Raw genomic sequence first — 22,605 nt, forward strand, 5'->3', positions numbered from 1 at the left:
TGGCTATTTTACTATCGAGAAATACATTGGAGTGTTACTACTTCATTCGAATAAAACTTCGTTACTAGTTAGTTTACTAACTAGCTTTTGTGGCTGTGGGCTTTTCTATCTTAGCAGTAAAATTGAAAATAGTGTACTGAATTTATGCTTATATGGATTTATGTAAATCTATTTCCAAGATTATTTATTGACGCAATTGGGTAAAAAGAACAAAATTTTCATGATAAGCAGAAAAATACTATGTTTCCTTAGCAACTATTAGGTAAAGATCTTTTTAATAGGCTAATTTCGATTTCCCTCTCCTATTTCGTTCGATGTTTGTTCAAGCCTTTTGAATGTTAAATTCTTTCGTTAAAGCTTCAACGAGCAAGTAGTACGGGTAGTAATTCCAAAATATTCGCGATTAACAATAAACAAAACTTTTATTTTATTGAAAAACGATGCGGAAGTTAAATAGTTGACATGTATTGATAATTGATAGTTATGTCATAGATTTATTTCTTTTTAGTAAATTCGAAACAATATTGTACATCTTTAGTTTTTTTTAAATATTATATTATCTGACGGATCATAATAATGTCACCGGACATTATTCCATTCATGTTTCACATATCCAAAATAATATTAAAATATAAGACGACAGGAAAATCGTTCTTTGCAACATAGTAGAACCCAGGAATTATATCTTTCTTTTTCTCACTCAAACCTAGTACGAGAAAAAACACGTAAATCTCCGTCTTACGGCGCAGTTGAATGTTTTGCGACTATCGATTGTTTTCAATTAATAGTTCCCAACGCTAGTAAGATAATATATAAGACAATATTTTTTGTATATTTATTGGTGTCTAATTTTGAAGGGATATTAATCTTTATTGTATACTAAGTAAAATAGCTTTTATTCTTCTTATGAGTGACTTTTATATTAACAAGAACAACTAAAAGGAATAGAGGGCTAGTTAAGATGTATGTAAAAGTGAAAACAAAGCTCTTTTTTGGTATTTGCTCTTGTACTATCGGGTCCACATATAAAAGGGAAGATGTTTAGCCTGCAGCGGCGGTCGTAAAATCCAAGGTGGAAAGGCAAATTCTCGCATTGAGTGACGGTTTACACTACGTTCGGTTTAGATAGTGTTATTCACCCTACACACACATATACGTATTTATACAGCCGTAGTTAACGAAATAACTAAAAAGCCACATATTTTTTATTGCTCCTGTTAGTTATATCACTTTTAAATAATTTTTAATATAAAATAATAATCATTGTTACATTCGAAACATATTCTTTCATTTTTATTTTATTAATATCCATTCATCCATATCGATTTTATATTAATATTCATCTTTCAGAAGTTTGTTTTTAATCTATTTATTACATTATTAGTTGTTAATATATTACTAGTCGTTGTCGACTAAACTACAATTTGTCTTTACATTATCTTAAATCTATGTATATATCTACGTCGGCTCTATCTTAGTCTCCAATGTAATAATGTTTATGTATTAACACTACTGTTTTTCTATTAAATATCTCACTAAACTAACTACACAAGGTTAAATGGTTTGATTCTTTTGAGTCTGTGCCCTATTCTGATATTATCTAAATGTTGTCTTACTTCGATATTGACATAAACTTATCCTAGACTTTTGCCAATTTAAAAATAATCTATTATAAAAAATATTTTATTTATATATTTTTGTAGTCATTGCAATAGCGAAGGTACTTGAAATACCATATTAAAAGTTCTTTGATAGTTTTTCACTGTCTAGCTAAATACCTTAAATTTCAACCATTACTTCATTAGTTTCATTTCATAGTGATATATATATATATATATATATATATATATATATATATATACATAATTTAAATAATGTTTAATATAAAATAATAATAATTATTAGATTTGAAATATATTCTTTAATTTTTTAACAATTTGTCTTTACATTATTTTATATCTAGGTATATATCTACGGGGTCCTGTCGGCTCTATCTTAGTCTTCAGTATAATAATGTTTATATATTAACACTACAGGTTTTCTATTAAATATCTTACTAAACTGATTACACAAGATCAAATGGCTTGATTCTTTTGAGTCTGTGCCCTATTCTGGTATTATCCAAATGTTGTATTACTTCGACATTGACATGAACTTATCCTAGACTTTTGCCAATTTAAAAATAATCTATTATAAATAGTATTTTATTTATATATTTTTGTAGTCATTGCAATAGCGAAGGTACTTGAAATACTATATTAAGAGTTCTTTGATAGTTTGTCGTCCAATAATCCTTACAATTCACTGTCTAGCTTAATATCTGAAGTTTGAAGCATTACTTGATTACTTTTACTATCTGTCAAGTGACATAAAAAAGTTTTATAGAAATGTACTTAATTTAATCTACTCGATCTTGTATAACACTATTATAAGTGAGCAAAAACCATTAAACAAACAAAAAGGACACGACTTGTCTAGAATGCAGTTCTCGTTTATCAACCCTAGTAATTGCTAATAGCTTTGTATACACATATGTATATACATATATATATATATATATATATATATCTATATATATATATATATATATATATATATATATATATATATATGTATTTTTTTTTCAATAATAATATCATCCTACTAGAATAAGCAAGATATCAATAACGTTGAGCAATAGAGTTTCTGGTTTCCCATGTCCTTGTTTATATTTCCATATATATTGAAATATAGCGAATTTTATTTTATATTCAAACATTTCTATTTGATATAATATAAGGAAGTCTATAGTGTCCAATGAAATGACATGTCATTGTTTTTTTTTGTAAATAAAACTAGGAATCTTAGAATTAAGAAGAATGTTACTTCAACTAATATATGCCTTAAACAATAAATTTCATTGAATGATATACTTTCCTAATATATAAAACTAACCAAAAGGACAGAATTAACTAATTTTGAATCTAAATTTCATCATATATATGCCAAGAAAATAAATAGCTCTGACGATTTTTTTATGAATTAAATTTATCGTGAATGTTGTTACTAGTTAAATGCCTATACCGCAAGTGTAACAGGTCAATTGAAAAGTCACCGGCTTGACACATAGATGGCACTACTAGAATTAAATCCGTATGGTTTTTAGTTAGCCCTAACCCTCAAAAGATGCGTGTGTAAATTTGACAGCTGTCGGATCATTAGTTTGTGAATTATAACATTTTGAGTGAAGCAACTTTTGATATTGTGAAAAAAAAATGGATAAAAAGGAATTTCGCGTGTTGATAAAATATTGCTTTTTGAAGGGAAGAAATACAGTTGAAGCAAAAACTAGGCTTGATGCCGAGTTCCCGGATACTGCCCCAGGAAAATCAACTATTAAAGATTGGTATGTTCAGTTTAGACGTGGTGAAATAAGCACCGAAGACGGTTGTTACCGACGAAAACATAAAAAAAATCTACGAACTGATTTTGAATGCCCGTAAATTGAAATTGAATGAAATAGCAGACACTTTAAAGATATCAACTGAACGTGTACATCATATCATTCACGAATGGTATTTATGAGAAAGCTCTGTGCAAAGTGGGTGCCGCGCGAGCTCGCTTTTGACCAAAAACAACAAGTTGATGATTCAGGGCAATGTTTGAAGATGATCAAGCTTAATAAACCCAAGTTTGACGCAACAATATGTGACAATGGATGAAACATGTCTCCATCGTTTCACTCCGAAGTCCAATCGACAGTCATCCGAGTGGACTGCACACGATAAACCCGCTCCAATGCGTGGGAAAACGTAATAGTCGGCTGGCAAGTTTATGGCGTCTGTATTTTGGGATGCGCATTGAATAATTTTCATTGACTACCTTGAAAAAGGAAGGACCATCAACAGCGACTATTAAATACCGTTATTGGACTGTTTGAAGTACGAAGTCGCCGAAAAACGACCACATTTGAAGAAAAATAAAGTGCTGCTTCACCAAGACAATGCACCATGTTACAAGTCAGTGAAAGCGATGGCAAAAATCCATGAATTGAGCTTCGAAATGCTTTCTCATTCACCGTATCCTAGATCTGCCCCCAGCGACTATTTCCTGTTCTCAGATGTCAAAAGATGGAGGAGGCTCGCTATAATCAGTGTATCACCATTGAAGAGAATTATGTTTTTTTATTTGTTTAACTAATTTTGCAAAAAAGTGTGTTTTACTATGGTAGGCCAGGGACTTTTCAATTGACCTGTTACATAGTGCTTTTTCATCGGAAAATGTTGTTTAAATCTTTTTTCATCGAAATGATACAGTTTTAACGTTTTAATGATAATCTTATGAAAAACTTCTTGGAAGGCTGTCTTATTTACAACATCTTCTCTATTTGGATTATAATATCATTCTGTGCTCATTCTTAAGATAATGTTTAAAAGTGTATCGAGTTTTGTCTTCGAAATAATGCTTATACAATTTTTTATCCAAAAAGCTTTAATTTTTACAAACATTTTACTGTTAATTATTCAAGTTTCTAATACGCATTTGAAAGAATGGATTTAAAAAGTCTTTAATTACTAACATTGGTACTGATCCGTGTTCAATAAATTAACTATTTTCAAGGGATTTGTATGTTGCATGTAATAATGATGTTAAAAGTAACGTGAAATGGTTCCCTCTTTTAGTTTTATGAGTCAATATGATAATGAGGGGCATCGTTCTCAAAGTTTTTCATACATCATCACTAGAATAAAGTGTAACTACATAACATGACAAGCTCCGAAAAAAAAAACTGGTAAAACTATTCAGAAAAAAAGCTAGTTGAATGTGTATACAAATGGGACAAGAAAATGAGAGAATGGTTGTTCAATAGTCAGATGAATGAATGAATAATAAATGTAATATATTTATATATTCTTATACGTTTATTTTAAAATTGTGTTTAATATTTTGGGAGATTTAAAATTGATGCTGCAACGCTTCCTGTCATGTAAAACTAGTTAAGATGATCAATATTTAATATATAGATAAGTTATAATGGTTGTGAGTGAATTTTTTATAAGTCGAGCGAAATAAGTGTGTAATATTAAATACAATACAAAATAAATTTCCATGTAGAAGTACTATTTTAATTGTAGTATAACATAGTAAAACAGCTCGAAATCTATCTATGTTAATTTTGCGTTGCGGCTAAGGGATCTAATTATGTAATTTGATGGATGCCCAATTTCTCATTATAGTAGTATTATAACATACTTCTAACTATCCCTAAGATCATAGATATTAATTTTAGTTTACTAAATCACAGCGACGTGGAAGCAATATAGCTATTAGACCAAAAAGATAATCAAAAAGCAATGGAAGCTTCTTCTTGTTTTGATAGAATTAGTAATTATTTAAATAAAACTACCCAACTCCTTCTGCTGTTGCGATAGTCGCAGGTTCGAATCCTGCTGGGGCATGGTCGTAAATTTATGTTTGTGATTGCTTAATATTTAGGATTGTCCTTAGCCAAGAGGTCAGTTGCCAGTTGGTAGGCTTAATACTGAGGACCGTGGTTCGGAGCCTACTTTAAACAGCAGGTCCAGTCCAGATAAACCTCAGTTGGTTTAAAGGATACTTTAAAATATACAAAAAAATAACTACCTAATAGTAGAAACATCCAAAAGATGGAAAGATGGATGCCACTTGAATTGAAAATGCTTTTTATGGTGTAAAACTGTGAAAGGAATTCATTCGAAGAAGTTCGAAAAGGAATGGCTTGGCTCAAAGGAAAAGCTCTTTTATGGAAAAATGTATAGAATCATATAACCAATACATTGAATAAATAAATATTAACTATCACTACATAGTATAAAACAAAGTCACCTTTTCTGTCCCTATATCCCTATGTGCGCTTAAATCTTTAAAACTACGCAACGGATTTTGATGCGGTTTTTTTCAATAGATAGAGTGATTCAAGAGGAAGGTTTATATGTATAATACATGCATAATATACTAAGGCAACATTGCTAATTTTAGAGGTTTCTAACGTGATGTCGTAAATTAACCTATTTTTTTAGGCTTATTTAGCAATTAGCAAAAACGCTGCCTAACCCTACGAGTTAGATCAAATTAATGTACTACAGTATTGTACACCATAAAAAGGTCTACAAAAAAGTCCACGATGGTATATGTTTATCTTTTAGTGATAACCCACATTAACCATTTTTATTGTTTACTTTTTATGTGAGAAAATGGCTTATTTACGAAGCTATTTTAAGCAATACGGCATTAATCCATATCGAATTAAGTACCTTAAATACAGTGTGCAATTAATATAGATCAATATGGTTCCTTACAGCATGTAAGTTAAACAAATATTTTCGGAGATATTACAAATTTAAAATTTGCGTTTAAAAATGTGTAATGTAATAAAAATTGTATGAATTTAGATATTCCAAAGATAGCAGGAAATCTTCATAGTAAGTATAGGGGAAGAGGAATTGTTTTACTCCAGATTTAATGCGTGCAGGCCAAGGGCAGTAATGAATGAACCAAAAATACTGGATCGATTTTAATCATGTTTTTATTGAGTGACATAGGCATATATATTTTATGCCCGTGCATAGTCGGAGCGGGCCGCTATGTTTTTATATACAACGTTCATATTTTTTCTGTAGTGTATTTAATTTAGTATCAGCATTGCACCCGTGCGAAGCCGGGGCGGGTCGCTAGTTAACTATAAAATATTCTGACATTTATCAGTAATTAAATAATACTAGAATAAATCAATAATTTATGATTTATCGATATTCTTTCATTGTTTATATATCGTGCAATGACCTTTAATAAAACCAGAAGATGACTTTTATATTCGACTTATATATGCTTTTATTTCGATAAAAATTGTCGCATAATTATGATTAGTAAAATTTATAGACCTAACAGAGTAAATTAAAAAAAAGCCTTATCATTTTCTTATCAGCTTGTTCAATTAAGACATGTTTTTAAGGCAATTTTTCGTTGGTATATAATGACAATTTTTAAAAACACCATAACGCTAATATTGAATTACGCTGATTAACTAAATATATATGTTGATATAAGTTCCTGGAAAATTTGTATGTTTTGTCCAAGTGAAAACCGGAGATATATCGAATGAAAAATAGTGAGCGGCTTTGCCAGTTGACATAGAATTAAAAGAAATAGCTAAAATTGGGAAGCGATTTTTAAGAAGTGATTAGGTTAAAATCACGTTAATGGTATAGGGATTTTCATTTGAATGATTCTTCTTTTATATAACCGTTGGAAATATATTAGTTTAACAAAATATAATTCAAAATTTCACACAAAAAATGGGTTTCAAATATTCGTCACCATATCTCAGTCTGAAGTGACGATTGGATATATAGGATTTAGGAAACTGTCTAGGTAATTTGTTTGTCTACTCTATAGGAGGTATGAGTTGATTTCTGTTATATGTAGACTTGTTTTGGACAGATTAGTTTTATTCAAACTGTCTTTCCGTTACTTGGCACATTTGTTAATTTTGTTTACTGCTGTTTGTAATTCATTCTTGACGAAGTATCCTCAGAAAAAGTATCCATTGTATTATATTAGAACTCAATACTCAGAGTGCATAGAAATACTGTTATCAAACCTTTAATGGAAATAATGATAAGTACATAAGTAATTGATTGTATCAATATACTAACATATCACGTCACCAGTTTAAGTAATAATAATATTTCCGTGAACAAATATCACTTTCCTTTATACATTTGCATTTGGTTCTCAAAATTGTTAATGTTTTGAGTTCTGCCAGCAAATGATATAGATTATGATGGACGAGTAAAACTATTCAAGTACTTATATCGAAGCCAATAATTTGTTAATTTTTTACTTAATTTCTTTGAGTTGGCCCTTGATAATAAGAGGCATATTGTAAAACTTATATAATGCAATATTTGTAGTATATTTGTAATTATTTAGTTTCTAGCTACCTTTTGTGATCCTTCTGTCCCATTTTTGTGTAAAAAATGAAAAAAATTGTGTGAAAAATATAATTGTATATTTCTTTTTTGCCTCATAACTGCTAAAAAAAATCTGTACATTTATACTGCTGAATCATTTTTGATTTACTGTGCCTACGGAGTGATTTGCTTGAAGATTTCATTTATGTTTCAATAAATGGATTAAATAATATAATGATCAGTGAAATCATGCTATAACTTTGGGTATTGTAGGTAATGTGCAAGTGGACTTAAATAATGTATTGCTTTTTGTATTTTATTTTACGTATTACAATATAACAACAACTCTTTTTTTAATTATCCCCTTCTAGCTTGTGGAAGCAAGATTTTCTTGTTAAAATGTCTTTCAAGTTCCTCAAATATCTATTTATCTATGTTGTTGTTCACATTAGTGTAGGAACTAATCTGTTTTTATAACGATACTCTAAAAGCTCGATTTTGTTGATATTCTGTCTCACATATAATTGCCAAGTGGATGTGTACCTTTCTAAATATAAACATCTTTTCATCATTCATTATAACCAATAGTCGGCGTGGTGGCGCAGTGGTTAAGGAGACAGGACGGTCCAAAAAGCTATTGGACCAAAAAGATAATCAAAAAGCAATGGAAGCTTCTTCTTATTTTGAAATAATTAGTAATTATTTAAATAGAACTACCCAACTCCTTCTACTGTTGCGATGGTCACGGGTTCGAATCTTGCTGGGGCATGAATGTACTTTACGTTTGTGATTGTCATTTTAAATGTCTTTATAGGCAACTAACTATATGGAAACTTGGTGATAAATCACATTTGTTGACCAAGGAGCATGCAGATGGTTTTTAACTCTTCAGCAATCAGAACTTTAAATCATCAGCTGTGTAATTAATGGTCTAGTTAATTTTTCGTGAAATTATATTAAGGGTCTATGAGGTGTTTTTCATATGAACTGAATGAGCAATAGAGAGTGGAATATAAGTATTTCTATTATGTAATAATACACATTTTAAAGTAATTTTTGATATTGAAATATTAGAATGTGAGAATTTGTCTTTGGCGGGTGAAAAAGATGTCTTTTGTACTACATAGTGATTGTAGGTGTGTTATGCTTAGTGTCTATTGCTCCATGTATACATTTTCTTGTTTCTTTACTTCTCATGCTGTCCATATTTGTTACCCCCCTGTTTCTTCTGAGGTATTTCATTTCTGCCCCTTGTATCTTACTTTTATCTCTCTTTAACCATACCCACGTATCACAACTGAATGTTAGGGTTTTTAAAATAAATTACTAAATTTTATCTCACTGATTATATATTTTTCCTGTGTTTTTGTTAGTTTTTGGAGTGTGAAGGAATGATAGAAATGTAGTAATACGTGAAAATTGTGGTGTTGTCTATTACTAATAACTTTCAATGATGCAAACTTAGACTATGTGAGTACTGTGCGTATTATTTCCGTGAAGCTATTCGTTTTACACAACTCATATTTTAATTGCCCTATCCTCTTTATTTAGCTCTGTTTGAATGGAAATCAAATCAAAAAAATGTTAGTTGTATCTGACAAATGACTGTTTTCAGGTAGTTTATGAATTTATTATGTACATAACTATTTTGTTTAGTTTCGTTCATTATAGTTCCCGTAAATTTGGCAATCGATTTGACGTTTACGCTGTTTCATTTGCGTCTAAATTTAAACGTGCAATTTAACCTTGATATTTCTAAATTTACCGAAGATTAGTTCACGAAATTGACGCAAAACATTGTATATGCCGATAACTGTTTATTTAGAGTTCGAAATCCACCAGGACCATTGCCGCCTTGATAAGGCGTCGGGTTATTCACCTCCCGAAATTTCAATGAAAACAGACACCTGCTAAACCATGTGCATACACGAAATCCTTCGCCAAATATTCAATCAACATGATAACAATAAGTATATTAAAAATTAGGCGCTCATTTAAAATAAATTGTTTTCTAAACGAAATCGTTTTGGCCAAAAAGTGCCTGTTGATTTCTTTATCTCTGATTGCTGTTTAACTTCCTAGATATGATGTCCAAGCAATCCACGGCTTCATACAGGTACGTTGGTATATTTCATTTCATTTCTCTAAATTAAATAATTATCTGAATTTTTTGGCTACAGTGAAGAAAATATTTAGTTAATTTACAGAATATGTATCTTTAATATTGACAGAAATATTGTATGTTCAATATTTATATTTCAAATTAAACAAAGTAATAAAATGTTAGAAATTGGTACACGTTTTCTACAAGCTTTTAGCATTTTTACGGTAACATGGCGATATAAAATCGCCCAAAGAACGTTTTTGGGTTAGCCGAGATCCAGATATCGATTCATTTTCATATTTCTTCAGTATTTCGAAACCATATGCCAGTAAAGTATGCTGAATTGATTTTAACAAGTGGTAGCCAGAGGGCGCTATGTTTCGTCAGTATTGTAGCTGTGGTAGATCTTCGCATTTGTGCTGAAACAACGTATCGTTTATTGCTTGACTTTTTTGCAACAATACCTCCTTATTTTATTACACCTTACTAATGCCACCATATGCAAAGGAAAGCTTTATGGCTATGTATATTCCCTTTAGGTGTTGATGTAGATAAATCTCCTATATTAACTTTTTTCATTGCTAGTCATAATAAGCCTCGAAAAGGGTCCTCCAAGTCGAACTTTGTCATTCTATAAATATTTGCAATGATACAACATTCATATATTGAAAATTATATTATCATATATTATTGTATTTTCTTCCCAGGTCACCCAAGACTAATTTACATATTTTGGGGGGAATTGGATTTTTTTTTCTTCTCTATTCTTCTGATATAAGATTTATTTTAAACATTTTCTTCTTTTTTAAATTTCTTTTTCTAAGATTTTTTAGAAAGAATAAAAGGCAGTTTGCTTTTCATAATATTCGCTATGTCTCGTCAGTATTGTAGCTGTGGTAGATCTTCGCATTTGTGCTGAAACAACGTATCGTTTATTGCTTGACTTTTTTGCAACAATACCTCCTTCAACTTATTCAGTTTCATCATTTTTTGCACCTATTCTTATTTTATTACACCTTACTAATGCCACCATATGCAAAGGAAAGCTTTATGGCTATACATATTCCCTTTAGGTGTTGATGTAGATAACTTTCCTATATTAACTTTTTTCATTGCTAGTCACAATAAGCCTCGAAAAGGGTCCTCCAAGTCGAACTTTGTCATTCTATAAATATTTGCAATGATTCAATTCATATATTGCAAATTATATTATCATATATTATTGTATTTTCTTCCCAAGTCATCCAAGACTAATTTACACATTTTGGGGGGAACTGGATTTTTTTCTTCTCTATTCTTCTGATATAAGATTTATTTTAAACATTTTCTTCTTTTTTAAATTTCTTTTGCGAAGATTTTTTAGAAAGAATAAAAGGCAGTTTGCTTTTCATAATATTCGGTATACCTTCTTAACATTTATTAGAAATTCGAAATTCGAAAATATATACTTAATATTTATAATATATTTATATAAAAATGACAATCTTAGATTGCATGACTTTAAATTTGGACATCGTGTTTACACTTTTTACTTTCGGTATAATTCCAAAGCTTTGACAATTAGTTTGTGATGATATTTTAATACGAGTTTATCAAATTCCCCTTGTTTTAACTTGAAAGGATTATTTCACAATTGCTGTAATAAATTTTACTTCTTACGATAAACTTGTTATCACGTACCTACCAGCTGTCTTTTCCAGTTAATATATGAAAATAACAATATTACTGTATATTGAACTTTTCTGTGTATTTTTATTAATTTGGATATTTATTACCTCTGGGTCTCTTATCACCAGGACGGTCAGCAGCATTTAGTATTTTCTTGGTATCATATTCCATCTGTCTGATATTACCAAGGTGGTTTGTGGTCGGTGATTGTGTGTGATCAGTGATGATCAGTTGTTATTTTTATCATCCGCAAAATTCCTACTTACATTTTTGTTAGTCCCATGCTTTTTGTTTTTTGTCTATTTAACATTTCTTGATTACTTCATCCTTAATATTATAAAGATGGTTGTACATAAACTGCAGACATGTGCTTAGTCCTGCTTAGACTTTGAAGGTGTTTTCATGTTGTCCATCAATAACGGCTTTGATATGACAGGTCTACAAAACAATCTAGCAGCTGTATAGGTTCTGTGACGTAGTCTATGTTTCATAATACAAGTTGATAAATTAAAATGAGGATAAACTTGAAAATTAATATTTAATTTACAAATCCTTAATTATACATATTATTTTTCTGTAAATATTCCCTTGCACGAAAACCTTTTATTTTTCCTAGTGAAGTCCCACTTTGTCCATTTTCTCTTGTGAGAAGAATCTAAATGCGCTCTATGAAGGGTCTAACAGTAGTCTGACATCATTGAGACACTCCGTTTTCCTTCCTGTCTTTTTTCCATCCCTTCAAACTTCTGGTAAAATCGTTCGCCTTGCTCTTCACTCACATCTCCTATACTTCCTGGAAAATAGTCGAGATGGGAATGAAGAATCTATTCTTTTAAATCCAGTTGATAACTGTAAGTGGCAGTGGGTAAGTTGGCCTTCTTTAGTTAGAATCTTTAGGTCTTTAGGTTCTTCAGTATGTCCTGACGTCCTGGAATATTTTCTTATTATTTTCGTTTTCAGCATACTAAAATACATGGAAATCAGTTAAAAATACTTAAACAGTATTTATCCTGTATATTTCTTGAATTATTCTTACAATTTTATTACTTACTCCTCTTTGTTCTAATTTAATCCATATTATCTTTGTTCGTAATTTATCGAACATCTTCCTGTTGAGGCCTTTTAGAACTTTTCCCGATTTGCACCTTTTTTCGCTTAATTTTTCGTATTACTTTCAATATTTAAATGTTAGTATTTAATACCTTTATTAAACTTTACCGTGCTAATATATAATATATTTAGAAAATATATTTTAATAACAAATTATAGCTCGGAATAATACGCGTACATTTTCCATTGTCATCGGGCTCATAAAACGTGTTGATAAAGAAAGGGTTCTTCACCTCCAAATTTTTATTAAACAAACGAACACGTTAAGCTTTATAAACACACATAAAAATCTTTGCCAAACATTCTAATCATTACGATAACAATTTTCTTATTAAAATTTTACTCTCGTGGCGTAATTTATGTCTTTTATGCGAGCTGTTCGCTTGACCCACGGTCTCTCACAAGTGCCAGTAAAAGTGTTGCCATTTCGGGTTCGGGTTTCTCTAACGTTCATCATCCATGAAGAGCCAACTTAATACGTCACAGCGTGATAGGTAATACGATTTTATCTTGTTATATTCGAGCTGGTTAGTGTTTGATTAATGTTCAGTTGAAAATATTTGAGGTTATGTTTGAAATGGTGCGATTTCTTTGTCTAACGACTGATAATGTATCTGTTTACTATTTAGTTACTGGCTTGAGAACTATTTTTCTGTTTAAATTTGAAGGAAAGGATAAGTTTAGATTTGAAGGGAACTCATGGTTTGGAGTGTAAAATATTAAATATATTTTGTTGATTAAACAATTTTTGTTTTCTAATATTCGTTCAATATGAAAATAAGACAAATAAAAAATAACTTTTGGAAAAATTGTTAATATTTACTGAAATTAATTCAAAGTACTTGGTCTGGTGTTGTTTATCTGGTTTATTAATTTGTTAATATAGTTATGTTGAGTTATGATGGTATTTGTTAACTTATGGTATGGATGGTATGGATTAACTCGGTACTTGTAGAATATTATCAAATATTTAGTAGCATTTTACTGCGATCTAAATGAATGCATCAGTTTAAACATATTTTTCTCAACAATTGCTTTTGTCGATAAACTGCAATTACTCACACAAGAAAATATGTTATTTGAGCTTTTCTTACACATTACACATAATTTAGCAATGGTTAATGGCAAAGCAAATTTATGTCATACATCAACTTATCCTAGAAATCTTATAAAAATCAGTTTGTTGAATATTAACAAATAATGGGCTGGGGAAAAAGTAATTTCGATTTTTCCTAATGGTTGATTTTAATATTGAGAGTTCTATGTATAGTATGTATCTATTCAACTGAAAATTCGACGCACGTTCCTCGAAAGTAAAGATTGTGGTCATGAGTGTTCAGATGAAGGCCAATGTTAGAACTGCTTTTATAACCTTTTTGGTTTCCGAAAATTGTATGTTATCACATCCACGTATATAAAGAATATGTTAATTATTTGGTGGTATTGAAAAAGGATTGTTGATCATGAGATGCTCAAACTTGGCTTAATCATTAGTTAACTTGGCTTAATTATTAAGAGCTAAGGCGGGTGAAGATGGAGATTAAAACCACCAGATTTTATTAGTAGGAAAGATGCTGTTTCTCATAATAACAATGCCTAATAGGTGATAAAAGTATCTACGTACCAGTTTGTGTTTATTAACATATATTCAACAATTTACTAGTGCATATGCATATGCAGATGTAACTGAAAAAGCCTATGAAGTTAAAAAGGTATGTTCAGCTCTATTGTTAGATAAGTAAAGATAAGTAAAGTTACCGAAACAACACACAAGACACGCTAAATTGAAAGAATCTAAAACAGTGATACCAAACAGGACGTGTGACATACCACAAGTGGAAAATATCACAATGGCAACATTTGCTAATGATACTGCGGTTCTTAATACATCCATCATCTTGAATAACACAGGACACAAAACAAAAGATCAAACCATTTCATCCTGTGCAGTGTAGTGTAGTGAGGTACATTTGATAGAAAAACGGCAGTGCTAATTTTAACCATGAACCACTTGCTGTATAAGTCTGATTTACCACCATGTAAAATTTATTTTTAAATCCAAGTTCTATCGAAAGATGTTTAAAATATGTTATTTCTTTTACAGGTAAGATTGCCAACAAACAGCTACATTTATTGATTCATACGTATCGTCGTAAGTACTATTTCGATTATTATATGCTTAATGAAGAATTACCTGTTTATATTCTTCGTTATATTTTACCGTTACGTTATATTTTATGTTATTGCTGTTATTATCCCTAATATGTCTTAAAATTTAAGCATAACATTAACTTTTAACAGTAAATATATTATTATTATTACTAATTTGGATGTCATTATTTCTCTTTGTTTTCAAAAGGAATTATGGTGAACTTTTGAAACAATTGTGGGCATTTGTGAAGTAAAAGATGCGTGTATAAATTTAACAGCTGTCGTATCATTAGTTTGTAAATTATAGCATTTTGAGTGAAGCAACTTTTGTTATTGTGAAAAAAATGGATAATAAAGAATTTCGCGTGTTGATAAAATATTGGTTTTTGAAGGGAAAAATAAAGATGAAGCAAAAACTTGGTTTGATGCCGAGTTTCCGGACAGTGTCCTAGGAAAATCAATCATCAAGGATTGGTATGCTAAGTTTAGACATGGTGAAATGAGCATCGAATCACCGTCTTCGGAGGCAGTGAACGCCCAGAAGAGGTCGTTACCGACGAAAAAATTTCAAAAATCAACAAAATGACTTTGAGCGACCGTAAATTGAAATTGAATGAAATAGTAGACACTCTAAAGATATCAACTGAACGTGTACATCATATCATTCACGAATATTTGGGTATGAGAAAGCTCTGTGCAAAGTGGGTGCCTCGCGAGCCCACTTTTGACCAAAAACAACGACGGGTTAATGATTCGGAGCAGTGTTTGAAGATGATCAAGAGTAATAAACCGAAGTTTTAGCGTCGATGTGTAATAAGGGATGAAACATGGTTTCTATAGAGTGGACTGCACACGATGGACCCGCTCCAAAGCGTGGGAAAACAGTCGGCAGGCAAGGTTATGATGTGTGTATTTTCGGATGCGCATGAAATAATTTTCATTGACTAGCTTGAAAAAGGAATGAACAGCGGCTGTTACATAGCATTATTGGACCGTTTGAAGGAAGGAAGGATTGCCGAAAAACAGCCGCATTTGAGGAAAAAGAAAGTGCTGCTTCATCAAAATAATGCACCATGTCACAAGTCAGTGAAAACTATAGCAAAAGTTCATGAACTGGGCTTCGAATTGCTTCCTCATCCACCGTATTCTTCAGATCTGGCCCTTAGTGATTGTTTCCTGTTCTCAGATCTCAAAAGAATGCTCGCTGGATAAAAATTTTCGTCGAATGAAGGGGCGATCGCCGAAACTGAGGGCTATTTTGAAGCATAGGACAAATCGTACTACAAAAATGGTATAGAAAAGTTAAAAGGTCGTTATAATCCCTTGAAGAGAATTATGTTGAATAAAAAAAACTAATTTTGCCCAAAAAATGTGTTTTACTATGGCAGGCCGAGGAGTTTTCAATTGAACTGTTATATATGTTTAGATTCCTGCTCTTTTACAGCTCAAAAAATATTTTCATGGAAAATGAATTAACATTTTTTTTGACATATATTAAAAAAGTAATTTTAGTTAATGATCAACCTAGTAGTATAATAAAATAATAAAATTGAATTAATTTTTTTTTGATAACATAATTAAATTGTATATCGGTTGTGAAGGAAGTCTTCGCGAAACGTTTTCAGAATCTTGCTTTCGGTGAAGCGCCTGAAAAGAAAAGAAAAAACATCAGATAGCCGTGCGTGACGCATTTGAAAACAAAACGCGAGGTTACCGTGAATGCGTGTGTCATGAATGTTCGATGCAACCATTATAATAGGTTAAAGACTCCTTGCTGCGGCCAGAAAGGACATCAAGGACATTGGACATTACGAGTGCACGCCAACAAACGCGGGTTTGCTCTTTTATTGCCAAAAGGAACTCAATTCCTTCATAAATCATGCAGGCGGCGCAAAAAGTAGTTGATAAGTTGAACGCTCTCGAAACATCGCCTTCTAGACAGGACTATTGTTCAATCAGTAACGTTTTCAAGCACGAAAATCGAATCGCCAGCGAATCGTGTTGGAATTTTCTTGTTATTTCCATAATTTCTAACACGGTAGTGAACATTTTAAGAAATACTCTAATATAAATACTCTATATAATAATAATTCCAAAAATGTTAAGTAATTTTTAACTATAGAGTAATTAGTAATTAATTAATTAATAACTATTAGAAATGTATTAAGGATTAATCGGCGGAAATAATTTTATATCTAACTGGCTATTACATATTACTACAGTGGCCAAGAAATAGCTAGTTCTCTAAATAACTTTAAATAATAAGATAAAATTTCAGATATTATAGATTTTGAGAGATAGGAATATGTAACAGTGCTATTTATTTTTTCACATTACTACATAATTACTAGTCTATAGTAGCCTTCTTGTATATAATTTAGGTTTAAAATAATTTAAAAACAGATAGAAAAATCTAACACTTCTAACAAGAAGAAATTTGAGAGAGAAAGAAGAATGAAAGGGAGAATGAAAGAAACAAAAGCAAGTTAATTATGGACCTATTTTCAAAACGTTTTTTTATTCGAAAGATTGCACTTCCCAGCTGGTCCCGTTGGAACCAAGTCATGGTCAGGTTGGGGGGGTGTTCGGCTCTTTAAATCGAATGAAACCGTCAAATTTCAAAGGCATGTACAAAGTTTTCACATATTTTTTTATCTAAAATAATCATATGGTTCTGTATAATGTTATTCATAGTTGTAGTTCAGTGGAAAATCCAAGCACTAACCATATCATATGAGACGTCATAGAAATGTCAGAGGCAACTGCTTCTCTAGTGTAATGGTTAAAGCGTTTAGCTCATATGCGGAGGTCGCATTTCCGGCGGGGACAACGAATTTTTATTGTTCTGGTTTGGTTAGAATATTTGTCAAAGTACTTAGACTAGGTAGCAGACCCCGGTGCTTGAAGATCATTGTTTCTTTATTCCTATTTTTCCTAATACGGGCTGCACTTTTACTCGGCCTACCCATTATAAAACTTAATAAAATAACTGCCCAATTTATTGAGACTAATTATTTATTTATCTAACACTAAAAAGAGAAAAATTTAAAAAATTACAAGAAAATTGAACGGAGCCCATACAATACACAAACATAATAATATAAATTTCTGGCATATACCCAAAACTAAATTACGAACAAAAGAAATCTGATTTGTTGCAATCAGCATCGACTTCAAAATGACCAGTTGGTAGTAGTTAAAGTAATATTATAAATAGATAAATAGGTTTAGGTGGGTATTAAGCTAAATTGTGTGTATAGAGTAGAACATAAAATACGTGCAGTAGATAGGTTAAATAAGTTTTTTGTTTATTTTTATTTAGTTATTACAACGATTATTATTTTTTTACTTTTTAGTGAGTTCCTTATTTATTTTTTGAAATCGGTTAAATTTTTTTATAAAAAAAATTTCGGATCATGTTCTTTATCTATTACTAGCGACCCGCCCCGGCTTCGCACGGGTGCAATGCTGATACTAAATTAAATACACTACAGAAAAAATATGAACGTTGTATATAAAAACATAGCGGCCCGCTCCGACTTTGCACGGGCATAAAATATATATGCCTATGTCACTCAATGAAAACATGATTAAAATCGATCCAGTATTTTTGGTTCATTCATTACTGCCCTTGGCCTGCACGCATTAAATTTGGAGTAAAACAATTCCTCTTCCCCTATACTTACTATGAAGATTTCCTGCTATCTTTGGAATATCTAAATTCATACAACTTTTATTACATTACACATTTTTAAACGCAAATTTTAAATTTGTAATATCTCCGAAACTATTTGTTTAATTTACATGCTGTAAGGAACCATATTGATCTATATTAATTGCACACTGTATTTAAGGTACTTAATTCGATAAGGATCAATGCCGTATTGCTTAAAATAGCTTCGTAAATAAGCCATTTTCTCACGTAAAAAGTAAACAATACAAATGGTTAATGTGGGTTATCCCTAAAAGATAAACATATACCATCGCAGACTTTTTTGTAGACCTTTTTATGGTGTACAATACTGTAGTACATTAATTTGATCTAACTCGTAGGGTTAGGCAGCGTCTTTGCTAATTGCTAAATAAGCCTAAAGAAATAGGTTAATTTACGACATCATGTTAGAAACCTCTAAAATTAGCAATGTTGCCTTAGTATATTGTGCATTTATTATACATATAAACCTTCCTCTTGAATCACTCTATCTATTGAAAAAAAAACCGCATCAAAATCCGTTGCGTAGTTTTAAAGATTTAAGCGCACATAGGGATATAGGGACAGAAAAGGCGACTTTGTTTTATACTATGTAGTGATATACATGTGACATCCTACAGATAGAACGTTTTATTATGGATACATTTGCTTGTGACACTACCATACATACAGTTGGAGATAATAGCAAAGATGCAAACATAAAATTACAAGCAAATAATATTAATAACAAGTTGACCCAAGCACGGAGAATAATAGCGAACAAAAGTAAATTAATACATATTAATCATAACCAATCTATTATAATACAAATTATTCCAAATAATCTTGATGCTAAACTTCGGTGGAAGGAATACATTAAAAAAACGAAAATAAAGTAACTCGAATAAAAATACAAAAAAACGAGAAGTAACATCAACATAATACAGGTTTTCAGAAGATGTCTTGAGAAGTAGTGTGGATGCTAAACACCAGACACTATGGGAAAAATTGAATCCAAAAAATGAAGAAATTAAAGACTATCTGTTCCAATTCAATTATTCCAACCTGCCTGTGGGATATCTATTAGAAACTTTCCAGCTTGCAAATTTAATTTTTCGTTAGTTTAAGAGGTTAGAAACCTTTCCAGTTGGTTGACTTATATGTTAACATTCCATTTTTTTTTAAATTATATTTTCAGTCACGGTCAGAATCACTGATGAGTGATATGAATTTAAATCTACATTTTCTTTAACTTCAAACAATTGACCTCGCTTTATTAAATCAACTTTGCTTCATTTAACTTCTATTTACTTCCTGAAATACAATCAAAAGGTTTTTTTATAACATCTTTATTAGATACGCTTAGTACAATCTTAATTATTATTATTATTACAATTAATTTATTACTACTTTTCCTATGTGCTTGGACTAATTAGCAAGCAAGACGAGTTCGAGAAAATACATCAGTATGTATTCCCCAATTATAAAATTACAGTTATTTATTAATTATTAACTTATAGCTATAGTTTACACTAATAATACACACTAATTGTTCACACAAGTTCGTATGGTTTTGTTCATTTCAATCTCCTGACATGCTGTGCGCTGTCCAGCAGTTGTATTGCTTCCACGTTAAAATGATTTAGTAATCTTCTTTCGTGTTTCAAGGCGAAATCCTGCACAACTTCGCAAATCCATTTGATTTCCAGGTCATCGTGCAGTTCTTCGTTGGTTACGTAACGATAGGCATTGGTAATCAATCGAAGAATCTTGTTTTGACAGCGCTGTATGACTAACTGATTTGAATTTTTAGTGCAACCCCATATTTGCACCCCATAGGTCCAAATTGGCTTTATAATTGTATTATAGATCAACCTCTTTGATTTTAGATCAAGTTGAGAGTATCTTCCGACTAACCAGTATAGTTGTTTTATTTTGGTTCTAATGTGTTTTGCTTTTTGTCTAACGTGATGCTTCCAATTTAATCTACCGTCAAGATGGATTCCAAGGTATTTTGCTGATTCTGTTTGAGGAATCGGGCATCCATTGAGTGATATAATTAAGTTTTTATTATTTCGCCTTAATGCAAAATTAACGTGGACAGATCTGGAGCTATTAAGTAGAATTTTCCAATCTTTTGTCCATTTGTAGATTTTGTTAACTGCTACTTGCACTTTTTCTATTGCCCTAGGCAGAGATATATCTTTTGCCATAATAACTGTGTCATCAGCAAAGGTTCCAAGAAGTGTTTCTTTTGTTGTTGGAATGTCAGCAGTGTAGAGCAGATACAGGAGAGGTCCTAAGACGCTACCTTGTGGAACTCCAGCCGAGATATCTTTAAATGTCGTGCGATACTCTAAATTTTCTTCCGAATAAATATGACTTCAGCAATTGACAATAGTTACGCGGTAACAATTTGCTCATCTTACAGTTTAATCCCAAATGCCAAACCCGATCAAAAGCTTGTGAGACATCCAGGAATATTGCATGGCAGTATTTCTTTTCTTCAAACGCTCTTTCAATAGCCGCAGTTACTCTGTGCACTTGATCGATAGTTGAATGGTGATTTCGAAAACCAAACTGGAAATCTGGTATTGTTACCAAATGTTTAACACGTTTATATATCAGCTTCTCAAATAGCTTTGATATTGCAGGTAGTAGCGAAATAGGCCTGTAAGATTCGACTTGTTCTGCAGGTAATCAAAAAGTGATTAAAATAATACTGCCTTGTTTATTTTGCAATAATTTTTTATTACAAGTAATAACTAATTATTGCATTTTTATTTCTCGCTGTATAAACATTAATAACTCATACAACAAATGGAGGATAATAAACTTGTTTCAGTGTTCAGTTTATTTTTTATCGACGATTGTTTGGCGTAATGAGTTTTTTAACTCCCAAGCCTCTACTGTCTATGCGCGATTGATTTTAGTCCTAAAAATTCTGGTTACTAGCATATTATTTAAATTAAATTTATATATAATTATAACATATAATATATTAACATTATTACTTTTTTTACTTTTTTATTGACCACTAGTAATTTAAAAATTCCTCAGTGTTCCAAGAAATGTTTTGTTTGTATTTGTGTACTAACCAACTTTCTAGCTTAAACCGCTCTTTCAGACAGTTTTGGAACAAGTTTTCTTAAAAATGCTAAAGTTTCAGAACTTCCAGCTGGATGATTTTAATTAACTTTATGCGTAAAAGCGATATTAATACATTTTTGAAATGAGGTTTTAGTAGTTTCTGTCATAGTTCAAATTCTTCATCTTCAATATTTTTTATTTGAACTCTAAAATAAGTTTGATTCAGTATATTTTTTAGAAGGTTCAGTTATTAGAAGCTGTGGGCTATGTGGTAGTGGATCAGAAGATGAGGCGAAGTCAGGATATTCCATGGGTTTTATACCGTAGGGTAAATGATGTGGCTCGATGAATGGAGGTAAAACGAAATGAAACAGTGGTGTTTACATTATGTGACCGTTATTTATTGGCAATATAAAAAAATGTGAAAAATACAAATAATAAAACGGATGGCAGCGGTGTTACCTGGAGACGAGGCTTGGGCAGTTGATGGTGGCACGTCTAAACCGAACGAGGGTTGAGCACGGAATGACCGAAATACCCTTCAATTACATCCCAGATAAACGTCTCGGGGTTGCCGCTAGCTATTCGTTGTCGGGTTCTAGTTGGCGCTGCTGGCACCCCGCCCGTGTTCAACATCTGGGATTATATTTCTGGGTATTTTGTAGACCGTTATTCCACGATGTAAAATTCGACATGCCTCAAGGTCGCTACAATACTTTTATTTTTACGTGTTTTGGCTTTCCTCAAGTACTTAACACTGCGAATTTTATTTTCCATTTCTTACATTGATATAAACTTATTTACCTCTTAAACACCTCTTGCAATAATTGCAAGCAACGTGTTAACCCAGGATTTATCTA

The 22,605-nt window shown here is 31.2% G+C and overlaps 1 protein-coding gene across 2 annotated transcripts in view; it reads left to right on the plus strand.

The window, feature by feature from the left end:
* Positions 1–22,605, plus strand: part of E23 (ABC transporter G family member E23) — a 457,701-nt gene that overhangs the window by 189,111 nt on the left and 245,985 nt on the right. Inside the window, exon 1 of one of the 2 annotated variants that reach the window (XM_076415224.1) lies at positions 13,184–13,307. The exons of the other annotated variant lie outside the window; for it this stretch is intronic. Within the exon in view, the coding sequence (XP_076271339.1) occupies positions 13,273–13,307 (35 nt within the window). The 5' untranslated portion in view covers positions 13,184–13,272. Of the gene's footprint in view, positions 1–13,183; positions 13,308–22,605 lie in introns of those variants that run through there. 2 annotated transcript variants of the gene reach the window in all.

Source organism: Rhynchophorus ferrugineus, unplaced genomic scaffold (genome assembly GCF_030347505.1).
Source record: "Rhynchophorus ferrugineus isolate W39M unplaced genomic scaffold, kcgeb_rfMv2 rfM1, whole genome shotgun sequence".
NCBI classification, from domain to species: Eukaryota; Metazoa; Arthropoda; class Insecta; order Coleoptera; family Curculionidae; genus Rhynchophorus; species Rhynchophorus ferrugineus.